The sequence below is a fragment of the Hyaena hyaena genome, unplaced genomic scaffold (assembly GCF_003009895.1).
Source record: "Hyaena hyaena isolate Hyena2069 unplaced genomic scaffold, ASM300989v1 scaffold_1155, whole genome shotgun sequence".
NCBI classification, from domain to species: Eukaryota; Metazoa; Chordata; class Mammalia; order Carnivora; family Hyaenidae; genus Hyaena; species Hyaena hyaena.
This window is the reverse complement of record NW_024081784.1, coordinates 423,119-448,854: the sequence shown is the minus strand read 5'-3', so window position 1 is coordinate 448,854 and position 25,736 is coordinate 423,119. Positions and strand designations below refer to the sequence as shown.

General features: G+C 40.6%; 1 protein-coding gene across 1 annotated transcript; it reads left to right on the top strand.

The window, feature by feature from the left end:
• Window positions 1–991: 991 nt before the first annotated feature.
• On the top strand, window positions 992–15,337 carry LOC120224296 (protein FAM71B-like). The gene is made up of 4 exons (XM_039222545.1): window positions 992–1,221; window positions 5,453–5,496; window positions 14,874–14,897; window positions 15,333–15,337. Exons 1-4 carry the CDS (start codon window positions 992–994, stop codon window positions 15,335–15,337), a joined length of 303 nt encoding a protein of 100 aa, XP_039078476.1.
• Window positions 15,338–25,736: the final 10,399 nt, after the last annotated feature.

Sequence of the window (25,736 nt, the reverse complement as noted above, 5' to 3'; positions counted from 1 at the left end):
AGACACAGATTGTTATACTTGCTCAACTATTTCACAGTTCAGTGTAAGTCGTACTGTTATGCCCCTTTATCCTTAAATTCTCCACGCATCTTCTAAGAACTTGGAGATTCGTTTATGTAACCATGATGCAATTTCATGAAATTTGTCATTGATAGAATGTGTGTTTAAATTTTCTCATTTGTCCAAATAATGTTCTTCCTTTTTTTAAAAAAAAAATGTTTTATTTATTTTTGAGAGAGAGATAGAGACAGCGTGAGCAGGGGAGTGTCAGAGAGAGGGAGACACAGAATCCAAAACAGGCTCTAGGCTCTGAGCTAGCTGTCAGCACAGAGCCCGATGCGGGGCTCCAACCCACGAACCATGAGATCATGACATGAGCCGAAGTCGGACCTTAACCGACTGAGCCACCCAGATGCCCCTGTCCAAATAATGTTCTTAATGGCTGTTTTCCTAATCCAGAATCATAGATTACAGTTGATTGTCACCCCTCTTTACTCTTTCAGTCCAGAATGATCCCTTTGCATTTCATTGTTTTTTTGCATTAGAATTTTTGTGGTGAAAAGCTTTTTTTTTTTAATTTTTAAAAATTGACCATTTTGAGAAAATTTGTTTACCTAGAAGTGCTTGAGTTATGGCCGGTGTCTTGTTGAAATCATGGTGACAAACAACTTTGTGCCTATACAAGTAAATGTAGAATACATTTTCAGGTTGAATTGCTGGGTCTTGGGCTGTACATGCATTTGTTACTTTAATAGTGACCATAGGCACTTCTAGGTAGGAAAATACACAGGCCCGTTGTGAAGGGGAGTTGGCTCATACGAGAGATCAGACTGCAGAGGCAGATGTGCATCCGTTCTGTTGGTGCAGGCCTTGAACTCCCTGAGGGAATGCTGAACCCCTTGAAGTTTTGGCCACAGGCCAAGAACTGCGGTGGCCACTTTATTTAAAAGCAGAGCAGAGGAGGGCAGATGCGAGAGAATGTAAGACAAGGATGCTTTCCTCTTTCTTCCAACAACTGATCAACAAAAGAGGAGAAGTGATTGATGTGCACAACAGCCTGCAGATGGTGACAGTGGGCACTGCATACACCAGCCACAACCTCACCATATCTGGTATCATGCTGCTGGCACAGCCAGCTGTGAGCTGTGCAGTCAGGGCCAGAAATGACCAAGATACCCGGGGAAAAGGCCACAGGTCCATAAAGAGCTTGGAGCTGACCAGGTGAGTCCAGGAATTTAGTTGCCTCCCTGTAAGATGTATCCAGGAGGGACACGCCCATCAAACACATGATTCTCCATAACTCAGAGCCTTCTGCAGCCTGACCAGCAGTGGTGGGGCAGATTCGGAGGAGGAGAAATCAGACACAGCTACAGGGTCCACAAGGCTTTGTGGGAACGTGGCTATTGATTGTGTAAGAAGGGTTGTGGAAATAAGACCAGAAGAAAAGCTAGGGAAGAATGGTAGGAGGCCTTGCATGGCAGAGGGGTTAATACCTACAGTGAGGGGTTAATAACTACAGTTTTGGTAGGTGGTCAGGAGCCATCAAGCTTTTTTTTTTTTTTTAATTAACATTTATTTATTTTTGACAGACTGGGGTGGGGGGAGAAGAGAGAGAGAGGGAGACACAAAATTTAAGTAGGCTTCAGACCTTGAGCTGTCAGCACAGAGCCTGACATGGGGTTCGAACTCATGAACCATGAGATCATGACCTGAGCTGAAGTTGGATGCTTAACCGACTGAACCACCCTGGGGTCCAAGGAGCCATCTTACAAGCTTTTGTAAGGAGTGTGATGAGTTAAGTGATGTACCCTGAATTCAGGGTGCACCTGTCAGTGCTAAGGAGGTGGATGTGAGCGCTGAGATCAAGTGGACCGGACTTGTCAATCCTTTAATAAGAGAGGAATAGATTCTCACTGGCCAGAGAGACTTCCTTGCCTCTCCTTCCCATCTACCCCAATCTTATCCCTTATCACTTTGCTCCCCAACAGGCTGCTTCCTTTGAAGTTTGTAAACGTATCCATCTACAATCACAAGGAAAAACAGTTCCACTTGAAGCTTGTCACTGGCCGCTCTTTTTACTTACAATTGTGGGTCCCTCCAGATGCAAAGGAAGATCTGTTTGCATGCTGGGAAGACTTAGTGCACCTGCTGAGACCACCGGCTGAGGCTTACAGTGGGACCCTGGCCCAGCCGGTGGGCGACATCATCTCCATTCCCGTGCTGGAGGAGGACAGGGAGAACCCAGCAGTAAGCCTCTGCGAGACTATTGGAGAAGGGCCAGGGTGATTTGGAAGAGCTGCTAAGTCTCCTCCAGGCTCAGTAAGAGAAGGCATTGCATTTGGAAGGACTCAGGCCAAATAAGGCACCATGGAAATGTTCCGAGTACTTCTGAATATCCATGGTCCTTTAGATGTCAGCTCCTGTATCTCATACCCCATGTTGTATGCCCTCAACACCATCCCTGCTGTCCAGTCCATTCTGGAATAGTGGCCATGGCGGCCCAGATGGCCTCATCTGTTGTGGGACGCCTTCAAATAGGAGAAAGTCCTTCCATGCTTCCGTATGCACCTGTGGCCTGGCAGCATGCCCTGGGCGCATGTGCACAATTTGTCACTAAGCATGCGACTGTAAAATGGCACAGCTCTTGACCAGCAGCCTCACCTTTAGGAATCTGTGTTGCAGAAACGCTGAGAGACGTGTATGAAATAAAAGTGTGAGAACGCTCGCTGGTGAATTGTACTGGTTCTTTTTTGGCAGTGAAACTCTCTGCACAAAGTGGGGTAACCTCTGTGGGGTGCTAGAGCAGGATTCCTGCATGCACTGGACTTGACTGCAGAGTATCCTAATTATAAGCTCGAGTGGTTTGCTTCAGGAGGGCAAGTGGCACCACTTCCAGCCTCACAGTCACGCTTCCGTGTCTCTCCTCTCCGCACAGGCCGTGGAGCTCCACGGAGAAGGGGACCACGATCGGCTCGGCACCCAGAGCCTCCCACGGCTGCTGCTGTGTCTGCAGCCCTGCCTCCTGCTTACGCCGGTGGGGAAGGCGTCCAGCAGCGTGGTCCCCACACGTGCTGCGTGGCGAGGAGCGCACCGTCTTCGTCTTCGAAGACCTGCGCACCCGCGGGCCCAGCCGCCGGGCAGCTCCAGGGGCAGCGTAACTCTTGCGGGCAGCCCAAGGGTGGTGGCGGAGAGCGGACCTGCGGCAGACCTGCCACCCAGATCCCTGACGGCCCGAAAATGGAAGCCTTCATCTAGGCCCTTCAGAAGGAAGGCCGCGCGAGCAGCGGGGATGGGGGCCAGCAAGGGCCCCAGCTCCAGGCCCAAGTCCCGGGGAAGAGCGAGGAAAGGAGGAAGCTCGCACCCAAAGGCCTGACCAGCTGGGTAGGTTCCGGGAGGACAGGTCTTCCCTACAGTCACATGGAACTGCTCCGGCTGGGGGAGAGAAACCCTAGGAGCAGAGCGGCCCGCAGTGCCAAGGGCACAGCTCCCTGCTCCGGGAGTGTTCCAGCCTCAGCCCCACCAAGTCAGTGTTCAGCCTCAGTTCCACCCTGAAGGCGTCAAGGTGGATTCCCGGATACCCCCTCCTTCTTGCTTTCTGCTGGCTTTACCTCACTCTTTCATTTTCAGATACCTGGGACTCAGGTGTGTGTGGTGAGTCAGGGTGAGGGAAATGATAGCCTGCGCTCCAGGAGAAGGGAGTGGATCCACCTTTTCTTAGCTCTACATTCACTGAGAATCCCAAACGCTAAAGTCATGGATAGCACAGGAAACTAGCAGCACATTCAGAAAGCATAATGTGTGTTTGGTGTAGACTAGCTGTACCTCTCTATGAACTGTGAGCTCTGAGAGCAAGGTGACATGCATGGAGGTCGACTGCACTGTGCATGATGTAGATGGCTTCTCGGGGAAGAGAACAGAAAGTCGTTGTCGTCATTTTTTTCCATTCTTCTTTCTTCTTTCTTCTCCCTCCTCCTCCACCTCCTCTTCTTCTTCTTCTTCCTTCTCCTCTTCTTCCTGCTCTTCTTCTTTCTCTTCCTTCTCCTCCTCCTTCTTTTTAGTGTTTGTTTATTTTTCAGAGAGAGAGAGAGAGAATACATGCAAGTGGGGGAGGACAGAGAGGGAGAGAATACCAAGCAGGCTCTGCACTTTAAGCACAGAGCCCAACACAGGGCTCAAACTCATGCACCATGAGATCATGACCTGAACTGAATGAAACCCAGAGTCGGACGCTGAAACGACTGAGCCACCCAGGAACCTCTGAAAGCCTTGTTTCTCACCGGCTCTGTGCTGGCGCTGTGTGTGTACATCTAAATCTCACCACAAGTGATGATACCGTTCTATTCATCCCAGTTTCACAGATGAAAGAGATAGAGGTTCAGGGCATGTAGGTCACTCACACAAAGGACATCCACACTGATTGATGGGGGTCCAGTGAGGCTTTGTCTTTCTTGCAGTTAGCCTGTGCTCTTTATCTGCACTTGGGAATTATTTTGATTGCTCATTTGAAAGCAAAAAATGAGTACTCTTAAAAACATATTCAGACTTGTGGAAGAGTTGCCAAGACATAGTACAGTTTGTCCCTCAGCTTGCTCTCACAGAGACCCTCTGCGTAACCATAGGACAGTGATCAGAGCTCAGAGATTAACATCACTCCCTAATCATAGCTCAGCTAAACATTTAAATTGCATTGGCATTTTGGATCCTGGATCCCACATTGCTTTTACTGATTATTTCTTTGCCATAACCTATCTTCCCCCAATTATTTGTCCACCACTTTCAACAAATTCATCAGATTTTGTCTGCAGCAGTGACTCTGGTGGTCTTTGTCTGATGGACACTTTGTTCCCCAGTTCCCTCTGCGTGTATTCATTGGGATTCACTGTTAGGACTCCCTTATGTTTCTGCTCAACTATTTATTTATGACATGGTTATTTATTCTATGGGTTGTAATTATTATTATTTCTTTATTTTGTAAGGTCAATAGAAACTCCTTTACTTCATATCCTGTGTTTCTTCAACAAGCCCCACTTTTTCTTTTTAGTACTTTTGGGCACTTCCAGATATTCCAGCTCATGTTTTCCTACTGCAGCCTTGCAATCAAACACTTCTCCAAGGAATTGCACTCTTTTTTGTTTTTTAACATTTATTCATTTTTGAGAGACAGACAGACAGACAGACAGAGAGAACTCGAGCAAGGGAGGTGCAGAGAGAGAGAGGGAGACACAGAATCTGAAGCAGGCTCCAGGCTCTGAGCTGTCAGCATAAAGCTCAACTTGAGAATAGAACTCACAGAACCATGAGATCACAACCTGAGCTGAAGTCAGACACTTAACCAACTAAGTTGCCCAGGAGCCTCCTGCCCCAGCTCTGTTTTATTGGAAAATGGTGTTTATATATCAAGATCTTGTCACTACATGATACTTGTTTTGACTAGGTTTGTTCTGTCTTTCAGGTTATCCCAGAAACTGAGGAGTAGCTGGTCTAAAACTATGTCAGGTAGGGACAATCATCAGAGGTCGGGTCCTTGTCACTGCCAGTCTTGTGCATCTCTTCCTGGTCTTGAGGAAACACATGTTAGCCATTCGTGGAACTCAGGGATATCAACTAGCATGGATCTCACCTGTCATCACAAGTCACCCACCCGTTTCAAAGACAGGGAAACATAACTATCCTGAAGTGGGTCAATTTATCCATTTCTTGAAACAATCAAATGCCTCCTACATGGCTTGCCCTGTGACAGTAACTACTATATATAAAAAAGCAGGCAAGAAGGAGTGCATATATGTGTGTGTGTGTGTGTGTGTGTGTGTGTGTGTGTGTGTATCTACATATCTAAAGCTTACAGGAGTCTTGAAGCCTGGAGCCTTCTGGGCGATTCCAGAAGCTCACGACTCACTGCCGTTGGGGCAGCAGGAGTCATACAGGGAAGATGTGCCCAGGCAGTCAGGGTGCTGGACCCACAGAGACATGTGGGTCACAGGAGTGATTTCACCACAGCTGTGCTTGGAATGGTCCCTGCATAAGTGAGCACAAGAAAGCTGGCATCTGAAAAGCCAGTTAAGACTGTGGCCACACAGGGAGAGACGATAAAAGGCCTGAACAGCAGGCACGTTGAACAGTCATGGGCATGGACCCTATAGAACTTGTGAATAATTACGCAAGGGGTTAAGGATGCTCAAGGACATGAAACAACACACAGGTTTCCCACATGACGGGTGGATGGTAGTGCTGCTTGTAGAGGTGGGAAATTACAAGGTGTGGAGCAAATGCACTGTTAGTAAAAGTCTGGACACATCTGACTTGGTCTTTGTATTTCAAAATGTTCCAGTTTAATAGGACAAGACCACTACTGGGTAAACACTGGCTTTGTGACTTCTGTGTGTCAGATTCTTTGCTCTGCACAGGCTGAGATGAGGTGTGCAGCCCAGTGAGTAATGGCTTTAGTGTGTTCACAGCCTCTGTAGGGAGATAAGCTGTATTGAGGGTGTAAAACCGCAGCATGAGTCAGAATTGGAACAATGCTTCCCTGGGGCCACATTCTAGAGGGAAAGAGGAAACATATTCAGGAGATGGTCAGTGGTCAAGTGTGGCTCAGGTACAGTGTCTTCACTGTACTTGAGTTGCAGATGACATGGTTAAAATGAGTGGGTCCAGATTGCCACGGGATTCAAGTACCATGTGTACTAGTTCATATTTGATTTGGGGCTTTATAAAAAAAATTAAAATTTATTTTTATATTTTATTTTATTTCTTTAAGTTTATTTATTTACTTTGAGAGAGAGAGAGTGAGAGAGAGAGAGAGGATGAATCCCAAGCAGGCTCCACACTGTCAGCACAGAACCAAATGTGGGACTCAAACTCACAAACCATGAGATCATGACCTGAGCTGAAACCAAGAGTCAGATGCTTAACTGACTGAGCCACCCAGGTTGCCTCTGATTGTAGGCTTTTTGTTAAGGCAAAGAATGATAATGTTTAGTGGTACAATCCATGAGTGAATTAAGTGAGGGTCACAATAAGAATATCTTCCTTTCCTCGCTGTCAGTGAGGTTACCTTCACTGTTCCTCATCCTGACTCACTTTCAGGTCTTCAGACAGAGCTCTCCCAGTGTTCCTTCTTGAGAGCTTCAGAGCTCTCCCTAATGCACAGACAGCAGAAATGAGTTTCTGACAGCAAGAGCTTCAGTGAGATGATAGGCTGTTTACTAAGATAGAATATCAGTGAGGTAGGGACGATGTGGAAGGGAAGAGTGTGGAGGCTGTCAGGCAGTCAGCAGGGTGTGGTGAGAGCTTGGCACCACTGCTACTGTAGCATCTGCCACCATGGAGGCAGCAAACATGTAAGCTCATCATAAGGGATAGCAGGTCATGAGAGCAAGCTATTTCCAGATAGCTTCCTTTGTGCATTGCGTAAGTAAGACATGCCATTTCACCATAAAACACTATTGTATTTTTTAATTTACATGTTCCACAGCACCATAATGACCTCAAAAGATTGTGTGACATCACCTAAGCTGTAGCCCGAGACCCCAGTTTCCTGCCTGGCACAGCTCCACTCCCACCTTTGTTCTCAGAGTCCATAGGAGAGCTGCTCCATGCCTTCACCACTGTCTGTCTGTCATTGGGTCCTCAGTCTGTCCTTAAGGTCCCATTCTGTCAGCCAAGGAGCACCTCCTTCTCCCTCCTCATTCTCTTTCCTCTGAAGGTTGACTGACAGAGTTGTAGCATCTGTTGGACTAAGGAAAAAAGGATGCTCATGGATGAGGGAGGAAGAGTAGAGACCCATGTTTCAGTAATTAGAGTAAGAAAAGCCATCTTCTAGAGTTAAGCAATTCCACATACCCTCAGGGAACTCATACGTGTGTTCCAGAAGAAAACTGTCAGAACTTTGGAGCAAAGCATAGTAAATCTCTCCCATGTTCACCGGCAGGAGAACTGATGAATTATGGTTATGTATGTACTGTGGGATAGTACACAACACTGGCAGCTATGCACATCGGTGTGCATGAGTCTCACTGCCAAATGAAAGAAGCAAGTCAAGCATAGAATCCCATGTCTAGAATGGTTTGAAAACGAGGCCACACAAGACATGGTTACATATTTGGTAGTTTCTTTTGAGAAAAGTATGCCTGCATTGAAAAATAGATGTCATCTCAAAAATATTCACAAGAGATTCAACATTGATGGAAGTTGTCCTATTATAAATAAAGTTTTGGATACACAAGTATGAAATTCTCACATTTTAACATTTCTGAGAGCAGAATGATCTGTAAGAGACATGGTTGTCATTGTCACAGAAATTACCAATTTATTTTAGCAACTCTTCATATATTTAGAAGAGTGACATGTGGTGACGTGTCAAACATTAGTCTGAAGTATGAATGACTTAACAAGTATCAAATACAGATTTGCAGACACACGTCATTGTGTCCGTTTAGTTGGCATTGTTTTTCTCTCATGGTACATATGATAATGATACCTCTTGAGCCGCTGATTTGTAGTTCAAGCAAAATACGGATTTTTGCTTTAATCCATACATGTATGACACATAAACTGTCTCACCTATGTGACGTATTTTATGATAAATAATCTATGGTCTTCATATCTCCACCTGTGTACAGATACAAAGACCTGTAATTTATAACTCCTCAACTGGGGCATGGAAGGGGTTGTGGCACAGACTTGTAGTTGACTCTGTGTCCATTCCATTTCCTTACTGATGATCTTAATCTAATTGGGAAGAGACCCGCTCTCACACAACATTAGTTTCTTACTGCCTGAGGACAATTTGAGAAGGTAGTGTGGCTTATTAACATTTTTCTTAATATTTTTATTGTTTATTTATTTTTGAGAGGGACAGAGGCAGAGTGTGAGTGGGGGAGGAGGAGGAACAGAGAGAGATGACAACATAGAATGTCAGCACAGATCTTGACATGGGGCTTGAACTCACAAACCGTATGATCATGACCTGAGTTGAAGCTGGATGCTCAACCAACTGAGCCACCCAGGTGCCCTATAGTGAATTTCTTTTACACAGAACCTAGTTGGGTCATGTTTATATTTGTCTAATTTGACAAATTTTATCTTTTAATTGAGTCACTTGGGCTACTTATAATCAGTGTTACTAGTGATATAGTTGCATTTAATTGTACCACATTTCTATTTATTTTCTATTTGGCCCATGTGTTCTGTGCTTTTTCCTATTATTTTGGCTCTGATTTTGATTAAACATTTTGGGTGATTACATTTTATTTCCTGATAGATTCTTGACGAAAGTGTTTAGTATATATAGTCTAATTTCAAGTAATACTGTCAGTTCAGGTAAACTTAAAAAACATTCAGTAGTTTACTTTTATTTCCCCCTCTTCTGGATTTGTTCTATACTTGACGTACATTTTACTTATACTTAAATTAGAAAAGCCACACTACTATGTTATTCATTTTCTATCAATCATTCCATTGTTTTCTGAAGAGACTTAAATATTAAAATATAGTTACCTCTATTTTTATCATTTTTCATTCTTTTCACTTTTTTGTAGATCCTGACATTTATTTGCTATAGTTTCTTCACAATAAGAGAACGTCTCTCTTTTTTTTCCCTCAAATTGACCTTAGTGGTATTTATTAAATATTCTAGTCAAAGACAGCAAATGTACATTCGCCTCATGTGCACATAAAACATTTAACAAAACAGGTCTGTTTTTTTTTTTATTATTTTCCTTAGGAGTTTATTTAAATTCCAGTTAAGATACAGTGTAACGTTTCAGGTGTATGATATCATGATTCAACCATTTCATATGTTGCCTAGTGCTCATCACAACAACTGCACACCTTAATCTCCATCACCTGTTCACTCCATCATCTCACCCACCTAAGGGTAGGAGGGTTCTCAGAGGGGAGGTGGGTGGACGATGGGCTAATTAGGGCTAATGATGGGCACTAAGGAGTGCACTTGTTGTGATGAGCACTGGATGTTCTATGGAATTGTTAAATCACAGTATTGAACACCTGAAACTACTATAATACTGTATGTTAACTAACTGGCATTAAAATTAAAAAAAAAAAAAAACACCTTTTTCTGTTAGCCTACTTAAGTTGATAGCACTCAATCTCATTACAGGATTAGTAGTTTCTAAATGTAACTGTATTTTTACCTTTACCTGTGTGTTCTGTACTTTGATATGTTTTCATGTTTCTGATAATTGTCTTTTTATTTCACCCTGAAGAACTCCATCAGCATTTCTTGCAAGGCGAGGCATATCTAATGGTGATTAATTTTCCTCAGCTTTTGTCTGTGAAATTATTTCTTTTTCTTTTATATATGAAGGGTAACTTTACCAGATAGAGTGGGGCTGGGTTTGCCAAACGTCTATTGGTTCTGCAGCTCATACTGAGGTGCACAGTGGGTGACCATTCTTCCGTATCTCTGGTGTGTGTCCCTGGATCCCACAGATCCCAGAGAGACACTCTTGTTTGTGGATAAAAGCCCCTTTAGTTGTTAAAAAGGGGACAAAAAGAGGGGGCCATGATGGTGATCTGCTCAGCCATTCCTTATGTGGAGGATTGCTCGTGACAGATTTTCACAACTTACCTTCTGTATTCCTGAATGATAACTTTGTTGAATGTAGAATTCCTGATTCACTGGTTTTCTTTCAGCACTTGAAAAATGTGCCACTTCCTTATGACTTCCATAGTTTCAGATGAAAAATCTACTTTCATTTAGATGTGTTTTCTTGTACAGCAACTGTCATTTCTCTCTGTCTGCTTTTACTGTTATTTTTATCAGTGATTTCTAGAACTTTTATGATGTTATATTTTGGCATGGATTTCTTTGGGTTATTCCTATTTGAGGTTCACTCATTTTTTTTTTTTTTTCTTTTCTAGAGAGAGCAAGCACATAAGTGAGGGAGGGGTAGAGAGAAAGACAGAGGGAAAGAGAGAGAATCCTAAGCAGGCTCCATGGTCAGCGTAGGACCCAAGATGGGGCTCAGTCTCATGACCTAAGACAAAATTGAGAGTCGGATATTTAACCAACTGAGCCATCCAGGTGCCCTTTTTGTTTCTTTTTAATCTGTAAGTTTATGTCCTTCGCATAACAAAAAGAATTGGGACTTTTTAGCAATTATTTAAGTGTTCTTTCCATCCCACATTCTGTGTCCTCTTCTTCCTCAGTAATACCAATCTTATTTTATTTTTGTGACACAGATCCCTGAGATCTGATCATTTTATCTTTTCTTCTATTTTCTCGCTATTGTTCAGATTGAGTAAATTCTATTAATCTTCCATAATGTTCATTAATCTTAACTTCAGTCATCATAATTCTGTGGAGACTATTATAGAATATTTTTATTTCAGTTATTTAGTTCTATAATTTTTATTTAGTTCTTTATATCTTTTATTTCTTTACTGCAGTTCACTTTTGTATTTTTACTGTTACTTATAATTTATTGTTGGCATGTTTTTATAATATCTGCTTTAATTATTTTTTCAGATAATTCCAACAGCTGATTTATCTTAGTATTGAGATTGGTTGATTGACCTTTATCATTTCTTTGATTTTTCTGGTTCCTGGTATGATGAGTGATTTTCAATTGTATACCGGTCTTTTGGGCTTATATTAGAACCTGTTTGAGTCTTCTATTCTAGCTGATATTTGTACTATATTTAAGTTTAGCGTCCAAAGCCTACTTTGGATTTCTGTCATTGCTACTTGATAACATTACATGATATTTGAGGGATGATGGACTTGCAGGATGGAGGATATTTCTGCTGCTCTCATCTCCAGTCTACTCTGTGCTTACGAGCTTTGCATTCTATCTGCTGGTGCCCCTAGAGGAGAGAAGTGCTGACCTGTGTTCCCTTATGTTACCCAGTAGACAGCAGGAGCCACAGGGTCTAGGTGGAGAGTCAAGAGACCCTAGTCCTGGTTCCTTGCTGGTGTGAATGGAAGACCATGGGGTCCCTTGCCTGCCTCATATTCTGTTGCTAGGTAGACATGAAGGTGTATTGTGATATGTATGGCTCTCTGCCTTGGACTGGAGGGCCAAAGACAATGATGCCTTCCTGCTTTCTCTTGCCACTAGATGTAGAAAGGGTGGTGTCAGGTCAAGCACCAAGAGAGGGAACATGGGTGAGAATAGGGGTCCACTTATTGCCTCCTGGTATGGGTTGGTGATGAGATCAGCCAGACTGGGTTCTGCAGTCAGCAGGTTTGGGACAGGGAATGGATTAATAGCACTAGCTATGCTGGCAGCACTGATGCAGGCAGATCAAGCTAGCCATTGCCATAAGTCATGGGTCTCCCCTGTAAGGTCTGTGGTTATCTCATCTACACTAGAGGGGTTCTTCCAGATTATGTTGGGCTAAGTCATATGCTGCCATCCAGTTGACTTTCTCCTGTATCTGTGAGTTGACTTTAGACTCTGATCTGATCTGAACTGGGCTGGAGCATCTTATCTGTGAAAGCTTTGTCCTGCATTTCTCCAATTACCTTTGAGACCAGCTGACTCATCTGAAGTTGTCTATAATAGTGATAAACAGAAACAAGCAAGTGTACTTGCATAAGTAATTCCCAACCTTCTCTGTAACTGCCACTAACTTCCAGTGGCCCAAGCAGGTCATATGGATAAGTCCAGGGAAGGAAATTTGGGCCCACCAAGTGAAAGTCAACTAGATATATTTTTAAATGTTTAAATACTTACTTTTTAAATTTTATTTACTTATTGAGAGAGAGAGAGAGAGTCTGTGTGTGTGTATGTGTGCACTTGCACGCACACGCATGCATGAACCAGAAAGGGACAGAGAGAGAGAGAAAGAGAGGATCCCCATAAGGCTCTATGCAGAGCCTCACATGGGGCTCAATCCTATGATCATGAGATCATGACCTGAGCAGAAAACAACAGTCAGATGCTTAACTGCCTGAGCCACTCGAGTCCTCATCAACTATATTTTTATAGATGTATACTTAATGAAAAAATGTTGAAAAAAATGAAAGGAGTGTTGATTATAAAGTTATGTGGTAATGAAATGAGTAATTGCTTTATTATAATATTTTGTAAAACTTCACATTATTTTTCAGAAGTTTTCAGTGTATGTTTTATTTGTAGAAATATAAAATACTGGGGTTAATTTCAGAAGAATATAGCAAATGGATCTTTGAAATATAGTGTATTTTTTAAATTGTTTTAGAATCTGAGGAGGGTTAACATCAAAACCAGGTCATATATTGATCTAAGAGGACAGTTTTGTTGCTTGGAGTTGGAAGGTCATGTGTTCCTTGTCAATTGTCAGGGAATTAGAAAATGTAGTTACTGTTCATAGTTCCCAGAAAGAGGAACCAGGACCTACACCTTGGGCAAAAGGATCAATCCCTTAACAAAAGTTACAGTTACTTAAAGTTTGCAGTCTTTAATTTTATTGAAGAACATATTTTCCCCTAGGACAATAAATATCATAGGGCAGCGATGTCACAACTTATCTATGTCAGTATTAGAAAGCATGTACTAAATTTTAGTTATTGGTGAATTATTTACCTATATTAGACAAGGTAAAGTCAAAAAAGGCTCACTTAATGAGCATAGAATTACGAAGCCCCATCCATTCTCTCCTTGGTGTTTGTGACCATGAGTTCACCCAATTCTTGGTTATTAACTTAGCAACTAAGTCAGTATATTGATGTAGATGAATCCACAATAGGTTTATTTAGAGGAGAATAGGGGTTAGGAAAATGCTGCCATGTATCAAGGGCTCTTAAACTCAGGTCATGGAAGTAATATTGACCCAGTTGGCAGGTGTTGAATATGAATATTTCCAGCAGTGTGTTTGGGGTTATAACTATCATTGCCCTAGACAGACACAGTGGCAGAAAAAGAGACTACAAGCCCAGGTATCCAGTGTTCCGGATCCTTATCTCAGCTCTGAGATAGAGAGCGAGAGAGAGCGATCAGGGGGTGGGGCAGATAAAGAGAGAGAGAATCCCAGGCGGGCTTCGCACTGTCAAGCACAAAGCCTGACATGACTTGGGGCTCAATCTGAGGAACTATGAGATCATGACCTGAGCTAAAATCAAAGGTCAGACACTTAACTGACTAAGTCACTCAAATGTCCCGAGGTTTTTAAAATGAACATTTTATCATATACTGCTTTTAAACCTTCCCCTCGTCTCCAAATGTAATAGCTACCATGATGGTTAACATGATACAGTAGTTTTGTCATCATACCCGTTTTTAATTAAATACAAAAAATAAATATTGAGATGATTATTTTTTAAAGAAATGATTAGAGAATCCCTTGTACATTTTGACCAGTGTCCCCTAGTGTTATTTGGAAAAACTATAGTATCACAACCAGAATATTGACATTATTAAAATCCATAAATGTTATTTAAGTTTCAACAGGTTTTTATATGTATTAAATTCTGTATATTTTTTAGGCATTTATCTTGAATACCCACCACCATAGGCTTGATACTATATAGTACCACCAATATCAGGATGTATTGTGTTGCCATTTTATAAACATATCCACTCAACATCACGCTAACAATATCACTAAGTCCCCATAGTCAATAATTTGATCATTTCTAAAATTTTTTAATTTCAAAATTCTTATTCATGTGCAGAATCTTATAGTGTGTAAACTTTTGAGATTGGCTTTTTTCACTCAGCATAATTTCTATGAGAATCATCAACTTTTTGCATGTATTAATAGTTTATTTTTAATGCTGAACATTATTCCATAGTATGTATTATCATATTTGTTTAACATTTCATCTGTTAAAAGATATATGGTCTATTCAAGTTATGAGATTATTACAAATAAAGCTTCTTTGAACATTCTTTTCTTAATTTTTTTTATGTTTTATTTATTTCTAGGAGAGAGAGAGAGACAGCGTGACAGAGGAGGGTCAGAGAGAGAGGGAGTCACAGACTGAAACAGGCCCCAGGCTCTGAGCTGGCAGTCAGCACAAAGTCTGATGTGGGTCTCGAATCCACGAACCCCGAGATCATGACCTAAGCAAAAGTTGGACGCTTAACCGACTAAACCACCCAGGCGCCCCTTCTTTGAACATTCTTTTACAGGTTTTAGTCTGGACCTAAATTTTCATATCTTTGAGACAAATACCAAGGAGTGAAATTGCCTGATCACTCTAAGAAACTTCCAGACTATTTTCCAGGATGGATCAATCATTTTGCATTCTAACCAGCACTGTATGAATGATCAAGATTCTCTGCAACTATCCCCAGTCTGATGTCATCACTCTTTCTTAGCTTAGCAATTCTAATTGATCTGTAGTAATATCTCAATGTATTTTTAATTTGCATTTCCCTTAGGCTGAATGTAGTTGAACATCTTTTTACATGTTTAATTTCCATCTACATATTCTCTTTAAAGTGAAATGTCTGTTTATGTGTTGTCTGTTTTCTAGTTGAATGGTTTGTTTTTCAAATACATTCCAAATGTTTTCTTCCACCTAACCTTTTTTTATTATCATGATAACATATTTTATTTAAAACTTTTTTGAGGGAGAATCTAACATGGCAGAGAATTAGGAGGACCTGAAGTTTCCTTGTCCCTCAAACACAGCAGTGTCGATGCCAGAGGACTTTGATTTCCAAGAGTCCTAACTGCAGGGTGACAGAAATGTCTCCAGGGGCCCATGGAGACAACCTGGTGGACTATAGGTGTGTGATTGTGAACTGGGAGGAGAGACAAAATGGGTAGTGTAGGCATGGAGGGGAGGAATCCCTTCTGTGGAGAGACAAAGGGAAGAGAAAGAGAGGCTGGAGAAGTGTAGGACTGTATTTGGACAAGAGAAAAACCATAGAACAGGGGTCGAGAAAAAATGGAGAAAGATCCAATCTCTAACTGTGGGGCTTTCTCAGGACTGGGAACTGCTGCCCTGCTCACACACCTGGAGAGGAGAGCCAGTTCTGGGCTTTGTAACTAGTTCAGAGGCACAGTTCGCAGTGGGAGAAAGCAATCCCCTTCCTGGGGTGCTGTGAGAGGAAGGTATATAGCTATTCCAAGGACAAAGAACTCTGCCTGCACCCTGCAGCCAGAGGCCATTTATGGGCAGGCAGAGCAGCACTTTTCTAGAATCGGGGCACATGCGGAGCAGGACCCTATAAGACATTGGAGTTTGAATCCCAGCCGAGTGCCAAGGAGGCATGAGAGTCAGCTGAGCAGGACAAACTGCCTCTTTCATGCCCGTGGTACTGTGAGGATGGTCTAAACACAGTGGTTTGGGACACTCAATCTGGGGAGGAGAGACTGGAGTGTCCCCGTTTTTTTCCTCACCACAAGCAAGGTGGGGCTTCAGGGAATGGACAGCTGGCCCACAGTGGAGACAGGACCCACTTACACCAACCACGCCCTTTCACTCCTGGTAATTGTTTATCCACTGGAGAGGGATTGATGCTGACGAACTAGACAGCGCCTCCTCCAGACCAGCACTGCTACCAGTTCCAAGGCATCCAGCAGTTTTGCATATCCTGACTTAATCCGTAGAAAACTTTTGATATATATTTTTTTTCCTTCTTTTTCTCCTTCTTATTTCTTCCCTCCTCTAGTCTGTTGATTCTAGTTGTTGATTTGTTTAAGCAGATGTGTATAATCTATTATCTTTACACCCATTCTATATCTCCTTATTTTCCTCTCTCTCTGGATTAAGCCATATAGTCTCTCTACCTTGTCAATTTTCTTTCCTTTTCTTTTTCCCTACCTCTGTCATTTCTCTCTTTGTATGGGATAAGGACTCTTCCATCACCATTAAAAAAAAAAAAAAATTCCTCCAGGGCTACTTCAATAAGCAAATCAAAGCACACCTAGTGGAGGGCCCAAAACATCACTAGGAGTAGGGAGATAAAGCAACCACAGTCACAACAACAGAGAACATGTAGCACACTCCAAAAAACACCTCCTGAAGGTGAGGCCCTGGAGAGTGTATGACCCCTTTTTAATACAGTAGGACTCACACATGCAGTACACATAATAAGCTTTTAAAGCACATAAGGGACAGAAAACTAGCCAAATGATGAAACAGAAGAATTCTCCTCAAAAGAAATTCCAAGAAGAAATGACAGCTAAAGAATTGCTCAATCAGATATAAGCAATATACCTGATCAAGAACTTAAAATAATATTCATAACAATAGTCATGGCTTGAACAAAAGCATATAAGAAAGCAGAGAATCTGTTGCTGCAGAGATCAAAAAACTAAAAAGTAGTCATGACAAATTAAAAAATGTTGTAAATGAGGTGCAAAATAAACTAGATGCAGTCACAGGATTGAAGAGGCAGAGGAGAGAATAATTGAAATAGAAGATAAAATTATGGAAAAAGATGAAGCTGAGAAAAAAGATATATAAAAATCTTAGAGAATTAGAAAACCTAGTGAATGAACGAAACAGGATAATATCCATATCGTAAGAGTTATAGAAAAAGAGAGGGAGAAAGGGGCTAAAGGTGTATGTGAACAAATCATAGCTGAGAACTTCCCCAATCTGGGGAAGAAAACAGACATTGAAATCCAGGAGTCACAGAAAACTACCTTCAGATGTAACAATAATTTATCTTCAGCATGACCTAACATAGTGAAACTGGCAAAATACAAAGATAAAAAGAATTCTGAAAGCAGCTAGAGATAAACGGGCCTTAACCTACAAGGGTAGACACTTACAGGTAGTAGCAGACCTATCCACTGAAATTTGGAGGCCAGAAGGGAGTGGCAGGAAATATTTAATGTGCTGAAAAGGAAAAATATGCAGCCAAGAATCCTTTAACCAAAAAGGCTGTCATTCAGAATAGAAGGAGAGAGAAAGATTTCCCAAGACAAAAACTGAAAGAATTCACATCACTAAACCAGCCCTATAAGAGATCTGAAGGGGAGAATCTGAGTGGAATGTTGCAAAGACTACAAAGGACAAGAGAGCATAAGCATGAAACCTACAGATAGCATAATGCTACTAAATCCTTATCTTTCAATAATAACACTGAATGTAAATGGACTAAATGCTTCAATCAAAAGAAATGTGATAACATAATGGATAAACACATACACACACACACACACACACACGCCATCTATTGTGTCTACAAAAGACCCATTTTAGATGTGAGGACACCTTCAGATTGAAAGTAAGTGGATAGAAAACCATCTGTCATGCTACTGCAAGTCAAGAGAAAGCTGGAGTAGCCATATTTATGTCAGACAAACTAGACTTTAAAGGCTGTAGTGAGATGAGAAAGGGCATTATGTCATAATTACAGGGTCTATCCATCAAGAAGAGTTAACAATTATAAATATTTATGCACTAAATTTGGAGCACCTAAATTCATAAAACAATAATCACATAACCAATCTTATTGATAAGGATGTGGTAATTTCAGGGGACTTTAATACTCCACTTACAGCAATGGACAGATCATCTAGAAATAAAATCAATAAAGAAACAATGGTCCAGAATGATACACTGGACCAGACTGACTTGACAGATATATTCAGAAATGCTGGAGTCCAGCTCCAGCCAGTCTAGGTGTCCCTGAAGGATGGATGGTGTTGGCAAGAGAGAGTGAGAGAGCCCTGAGATTCTTTCTGATCACCAGGCAGGCATCTCTGTCCTGTCAGTTTTGGTGTCTTTATTTATAGGTCAAATGACATCAGAAAATGGGAATTTTTACAATGGATGATTCTCTATGATAAGATGCTTTGGAAAGTATACAGAAACAAATTTTACAGAAGTAATCTTACAGAACTACCCCATTTATATTGAGGTTGAGTAACTAAGAAAAGAACAGTGTGTTCTTTCTTGTGAAAAACAAGATAACATACACGTTTTAATAATGCTAAGATTAAGTCATAGGTTAAGTTGTAGATACTTTTATCCATCCTCGTCACAGCTGCCAGTGTAAGGGAAGGTGTTTGTGGAATGTAGTCCTAAGGAAAGGGACTGCTATACATCACCAGTTAGCAAAGGTATATGTAATAACCTATTTTCTCCCCTTATCTGTTCCTTCTCTCTAAATTAGGCTCTTTTTGGGGCGCCTGGGTGGCTTAGTCGGTTAAGCATCCGACTTTCGCTTAGGTCATGATATCGCGGCTCGTGGGTTCGGGCCCCGCATCGGGCTCTGTGCTGACTGTCAGCTCAGAGCCTGGAGCCTGTTTCAGTCTGTGACTCCCTCTCTCTCTGACCCTCCCCTGCTCACGCTGTCTCTCTCTCTCTCTCTCTCTCTCTCCTAGAAATAAATAAAACTTAAAAAAAAAAAAACTTTAAAAAAATAAAAAAAATAAATTAGGCTCTTTTTCTCCTGGCAAGACTTAATTATCCAGTTTTATTCCTTATGGCACCAGAGAGCCAACCGTTCCTTTAAAGAGTTTAGCTCATTTTACACAGGATAGCCTCTTTGAGTGCATTTACCTTTGTGTCTCATATTTTGTCTATGATTTCTTGGATAGCTAGGGCATGAGAAACATTTTTGATTAGTTGACTTACATGTTGAGCTGCATGAACCTCTTGGACTAACGCAGAGGTAGAAACAGGGTTGTACAAGTCAATCCTTTAGGAGTAAGGGTCATTAGCCTGTTTATAGCTCAAGAGAAGTATCGAGGAAAACAAGACCTGCTGGAGACACGATGTCTGTCCATGATCACAAAAGAAGAAGTTCCTACAGTAATTTTCTTCACAAGGTGCAATCATGATACCAGGGCCAGAATAAGTGGACAAGTCACCCCAGATGCCAATCAGTAAGGTGCCTCGGAGGTTGGTGCTCAAGCAGAAATAATTGAGTGGGGGTGGATATCAGTCGTCATCTGATGGCAAGAAACTGTGCAAACTTGCCTTAATCTCACAAGGAGTTTTCTCAACTAGTGAGTTCAGAATGGCTCCCAGCACAGAGCCCTTCATCTTAAAGTCGCAGAATACACATTCTTCTCAAGTGCACATGGAACATTCCCCAAGATAGATCACATACTGGGTCACAAAACAGCCCTAAAAAATATAAAATAATTGAGATCATACCATTCATATTTTCACATGACAATGCTATGAAATTTGAAATCAACCACAAGAAAAAGTTTGGAATCCCTCAAATGCATGGAGGTTAAGAACACCCTACTAAGAAAGGATGTGTCAACCAGACAATTAAATAAGAAATTAAAATATACCTGGGAACAAATGAAAATGAAAATATAAAAGTCCAAACCCTTTAAGATGCAGCAAAGGCAGTCTTAAGAGAAAATACATTGCAATCCAGGCAATGAACAAGAAAAATCCTAAAACCTAACTTAAAGGAACTAGTGCACCAAAGAAACCCCAAGGCCAGCAGAAGAAGAGAAATTATAAAGACTAGAGCAGAAATAAACAATATAGAATCCAAAAAAAAAAAAGGTAGAACAGATCAATGAACCTAAGAGCTGTTTTTTTGAAAGCATAAACATAATTGATAACCCCCTAGCCAGACATCTCAAAAAGGAAAGAGAGAGGGGCCTAATAGATAAAATCACGAATGAAATTGGACTTATCACAATCAACCCTTCAGAAATACAAACAATTTTCAGATAAAATATGAAAAATTATATGCCAGCAAGCTGGAAGAAATGGGCAAATTCGTAGACACCCACGTAAAACCAAAACTTAGATGGGAAGAAATAGAAATTTTGAACAGACCCATTACTAGTGAAGAAATTGAATCAGTTATCAAAAATTTCCCAACAAATAAGAATCCTGGGCCAAATGGCTTCCAAGGGCAGTTCTACCAGACATTTAAAGCAGAGTTAATACCTATCCTTCTCAAGCTGCTCCAAAAAATAGAAACAAAAGGAAAACTTTGAAACTCATTCTATTGAGCCGTCATTACCTTGATTCCCAAACCAGCAGAGACCCCACAAAAAAAGAACTACAGGCCAATATCCTTGATGAACACAGTTGTGAAAATTCTCAGCAAGATACTAGCAAATCAAATGCAACAGCATATAAAAAGAATTATTCACCATGATCAAGTGAGATTCATTCCTGGGCTGCAGGGTTGGTTCAATATTCTCAAATCAATCAATGTCATACATCACATTAATAAAAGAAAGGATAAGAACTATATGATTCTTTCAATCGATGCAGAAAAAGCATTTGACAAAGTATAGCATCTATTCTTAATAAAGACCCTCGAGAAAGTCTGGAAAGATGGATCATACCTAAACATCATAAAAGCCTTTTATGAAAAGCCCACAGGTAATATCATCCTCAATGAGGAAAATCTGAGAGCTTTCCCCCTGAGATCAGGGACACAATAGCGATGTCCACTCTCACCACAGTTGTTCAACATAGTGTTGGAAGTCCTAGCATCAACAAGCAGACAAGAAAATGAAACAAAAGGCATCATAATTGTGAAAAATGAAGTCAAACTTTCACTTTTCACAAAAGGCATGATACTCTACATGGAAAACCCGATAGACTCCATCAAAAGCCTGCTAGAACTGATCCATGAATTCAGCAAAGTCGCAGGGTACAAAATCAATATGCAGAAATCGGTTGCTTTTTTATACATTAATAATGAAGCAACAGAAAGAGAAATCAAGAAACTGATCCCATTCACAATTGCACCAAAAAGCATAAAATACCTAGGAATAAAGCTAACCAACGATGTAAAACACTGTATGCTGAAAACTATAGAAAAGTTATGAAGGAAATTGAAGAAGACACAAAGAAATGGAAAAACATTCCATGCTTCTGGATTGGAAGAACAAATATTGTTAAAATGTCAATACTACCCAAAGCAATCTACACACTCAGACTTTAGCCTCTACTACAAATCTCTAATCATCAAGACAGTATGGTATTGGCACAAAAGCAGACATATAGACCAATGGAATATAATAGAGAACCCAGTTTATTTTATTTTATTTTATTTTATTTTATTTTATTTTTTTACAAATAGTTTATTGTCAAGTTGGTTTCCATATAACACCCAGTGCTCATCCCCACAAGTGCCCTCCACCATGCTCATCTCCCCGCTCCCGCCCCACACCCATCAGTCCTCAGTTTGTTCTCAGCATTCAAGCGTCTCTCATGGTTTGCCTAGAATTGGACCCACAAACGTATGGCCAACTAACCTTTAACAAACAGGAAAGAACATCTAATGGAAAAAAATAGTCTCTTTAGCAAATCATACTGGGAGAACTGGACAGCAACATGAAGAGAATGAAACTAGATCCATTTCTTACACCATACACAAAAATAAACTCAAAATGGATGAAAAAGCTAAATGTGAGACAGAAAACCTTCAAAACCTTGGAGGAGAAAACAGGCAACAATCTCTGAGTTCAGCTGCCCCAATTTCTTACTTGACACATCTCCAAATGCAAGGGAATTAAAAGCAGAAATGAACTATTGGGACCTCATCATTATAAAATCTTTCTGCACTGCAAAGCAAACAATCAACAAAACTAAAAGGCAACCAAATAGGAAAAGATATTTGCAAATGACATATTGGATAAAGTGTTAGTATCCAAAATCTATAAAGAACTCACCAAACTGAGCACCCTAAAAACAAATAATCCAGTGAAGAAATGGGAAGAAACCATGAAAAATACTTTCCCCAAGACATCCAGATGGCCAACAGATACATGAAAAGATGCTCAATGTAAGTCATCATCAGGGATATATAAATCAAAACAACTTTGAGATACCACCTCACACTAGTCATAGTAGCTAAAATTAACACCTCAGGAAACAACAGATGCTGATGCAAATGTGGATAAATGGGAACCTTCTTGCACTGTTGGTGGGAATGCAAACTGGTGCATCCTCTCTGGAAAAAAGTGTGGAGGTTCTCAAAAAATTAAAAAGAAGAAGTACTCCATGACCCAGCAATAGCACTACTAGAAATTTATCCAACAGATACAGGAGTGATGATTCATAGGTGCACCTCAGTGTTTGTAGCAGCACTTTTAACAATAGCCAAATTCTGGAAAGAGCCTAAATGTCCATCATCTAATGAATGGATAAAAGTGTGGTTCCTAGGGGCTCCTGGGTGGCTCAGTAGTTTAGGCATCTGGCTTCAGCTCAGGTCATGATCTTGCAGTTTGTGAATTCGAGCCCCACGTCAGGCTCTGTGCTGATAGCTCAGAGCCTGGAGTCTGCTTCAGATTCTCTATGTGTGTGTGTGTGTGTGTGTGTGTGTGTGTGTGTCTGCACCTGCCCAGCTCATGTTCTGTCTCTCTCAGAAATAAACATTAAAACAATTTTTTTTAAAGATGTGGTTTCTATATACAATGGAATACTACTTGGTTTCTATATACAATGGAATACTACTTGGCTTCTATATACAAGGGAATACTACTTGGCAATGAGAAAGAATGAAAGCTTGCCATTTTAACAAGGTGGATGGAACTTGAGGGTATTATGCTAAGTGAATTAAGACAGTCAGAGAAAGACAGATATCATATGTTTTCACTCATGTGGACCTTGAGAAACTTAAAAGAAGACCATGGGGGGAGGGAAGGGGAAAAATAATTACAAACACAGAGGGAGGAAGGCAGACCATAAGAGACTCTCAAATTCAGAGAACAAACTGAGGTTTCATGAAGGGAATGGGGACAGGGAAAAATGGGTGATGGGCATTGAGGAGGGCATGTTTCGGATGAGCACTCGTATTATATGTAAGCGATGAATCATGAGAATTCATCCCCAAAACCAAGAGCACACTGTAGACACTGTATGTTAGCCAACTTGACAATAAGTTACATTTAAAAAATAATAAGAAAATATTTTTTATTTACCTTCGATGAGGTCCAGCATATAAATTTTCCCTTTCATGAATTGTGACTTTGGTGTCATGTCTTAGAATTCTGTTAGCCATAGGTCCTGAAGATTTCCTTTTTTTTTCCTCTGCTAAATATTTTGTTTAAGTTTTTATTTTAATTCCAGTTAGTTAACACAGTATAATATTACTTTCAGTGGTACAGTTTAGTGATTCAAAGGAATACATGCACCCCAATATTCTAATAGCATTATCTATAGTCAAATTATGGAAACAGTCCAAATGTATTCTAAACATTTTATAGTTATATTTTATACTTTTTTCCATGATTAATTTTGAATTAACTTTTTATATAGTGTAGACTTCAGGTTGATATTTATTGTATTTGCCTATGCATGCCCAATTAATACATCACTATTTGTTATGAAAGCTGAACTCCATCCATTGATTGATTGGCACATTGTCTAATACTTGTCCTGGGCGTAACTTTGTGGGTCTGTTTCTGTTTCTACATTTTGTTCCACTAATTTGTGTTGCTGTCTGAGGTCGGCAGAATAACGCTTCTGCAAAGATACTCACATCTGAATTTATAAAACTTTAAATAAGTTATGTCACATGACATTTATTAGTTGAAGCTGCAGGTTGATTTAACTTGTTAGTCACTGTGCTTTAACATAAAAGGATTAACCTGGATTATCTGGTCAAAGGTAATCACAAGCATTCTTATATGAGAAAGATGGACGAAGAAATGTCAGAATCAGAGAAATGATAGCGTGCAAAAGAACTGACCAGTCATTGCAGGGTTTGAATTGAAAGGGGCATGAGGCAAGAAATATGATCATTCTTTAGATGCTTGAAAAAGACAAGAAAATGAATTATCCCCTAGACTCCAGAAAGGAGTGTAGACATGCTGCATGCTGACACCTTGATGTTAGCCCAGTGAAACAAATTAGAGATTACTGAGAAATTTAAGTTAATAAATGTGTTTTTTTTGGTAGAAAAGTAAAACCAAAAAAAAAAAAAGTATGGAAAAATAAGATAACAAAATTTTTATTTGAAGGTTGAAAATTGATAAACATTAGAGAGAAACTAAAAGAAAATACAAATTACCATAACGTTTTCTAAAACCATCAGCATACTACAGATCCCACAAATCTGAAAAGATAGTATGATACAGGGTGAAAATTATGTGAAAACAATGAGAACTGATGAAATTGATATATTCTTTGGAAAAAAATAATAATAACAGATAAAATAAAAATACTAATTTGATACGTATCTTTAAAATATCTACAGGGTACCTGGGTGGCTCACTCAGTTAAGTTCCGACTCTTGATTTTGGCTTCAGTCCTGATCTGACAGTTCATGAGATTGAGGCCCATGATGCCAGCACACATCCTGCTTAGGATTCGCTCTCCCTCTCTCTCTGCCCCTCCCTCACTCTCTCTCAAAATAAATAAATAACTTTTTAGAAAAATCTACAAAAAAATTTACTTATCTCCATGTTCTGGAGATAAGTAAATTTTTATAAATATTTATGTAGATATAGTGTTTTTATTCCACAAACCATTTTAGAAAATATACAAAAAGAAGCCTGTCCTATTCATTTTATTAGCTCAAAAGAGAGGTGCCAGGGTGACTCAGTCGATTAAGCATCCGACTGCAGCTCAGGTCACAATCTCACGGTTCTTGGGTTCAAGCCCTGCATTGGGCTCTTTGCTGAGAGCTCAGAGTCTGGAGCCTACTTCAGATTCTGTCTCTCCCTCTCTCTCTCTCTCTGCCCCTCCCCTACTCATGCTCTGTTTCTTTGTGTCTTTAAAAAATGAAAAAATCGTTACATTAGCTCAAAAGACCAAAATATAATAATAATTATAAAATTGGGGAGCCTGGGTGGCTCAGTCGGTTAAGCGTCTGACTTCGGCTCAGGTCATGATCTCATGGTTCGTGGGTTCGAGCCCCGCATCAGGCTCTGTGCTGACAGCT

Excerpts from the sequence above, each read along its gene's own strand:
- LOC120224296 (XM_039222545.1), top strand. The coding sequence starts at position 992 with ATGCTTTCCTCTTTCTTCCAACAACTGATCAACAAAAGAGGAGAAGTG. Across the intron at positions 1,222-5,452 it reads AAGAGCTTGGAGCTGACCAG|GTTATCCCAGAAACTGAGGA; the intron begins GTGAGTCCAGGA and ends TCTGTCTTTCAG. Across the intron at positions 5,497-14,873 it reads CTGGTCTAAAACTATGTCAG|GAGAGAGAGAGAGACAGCGT; the intron begins GTAGGGACAATC and ends ATTTATTTCTAG.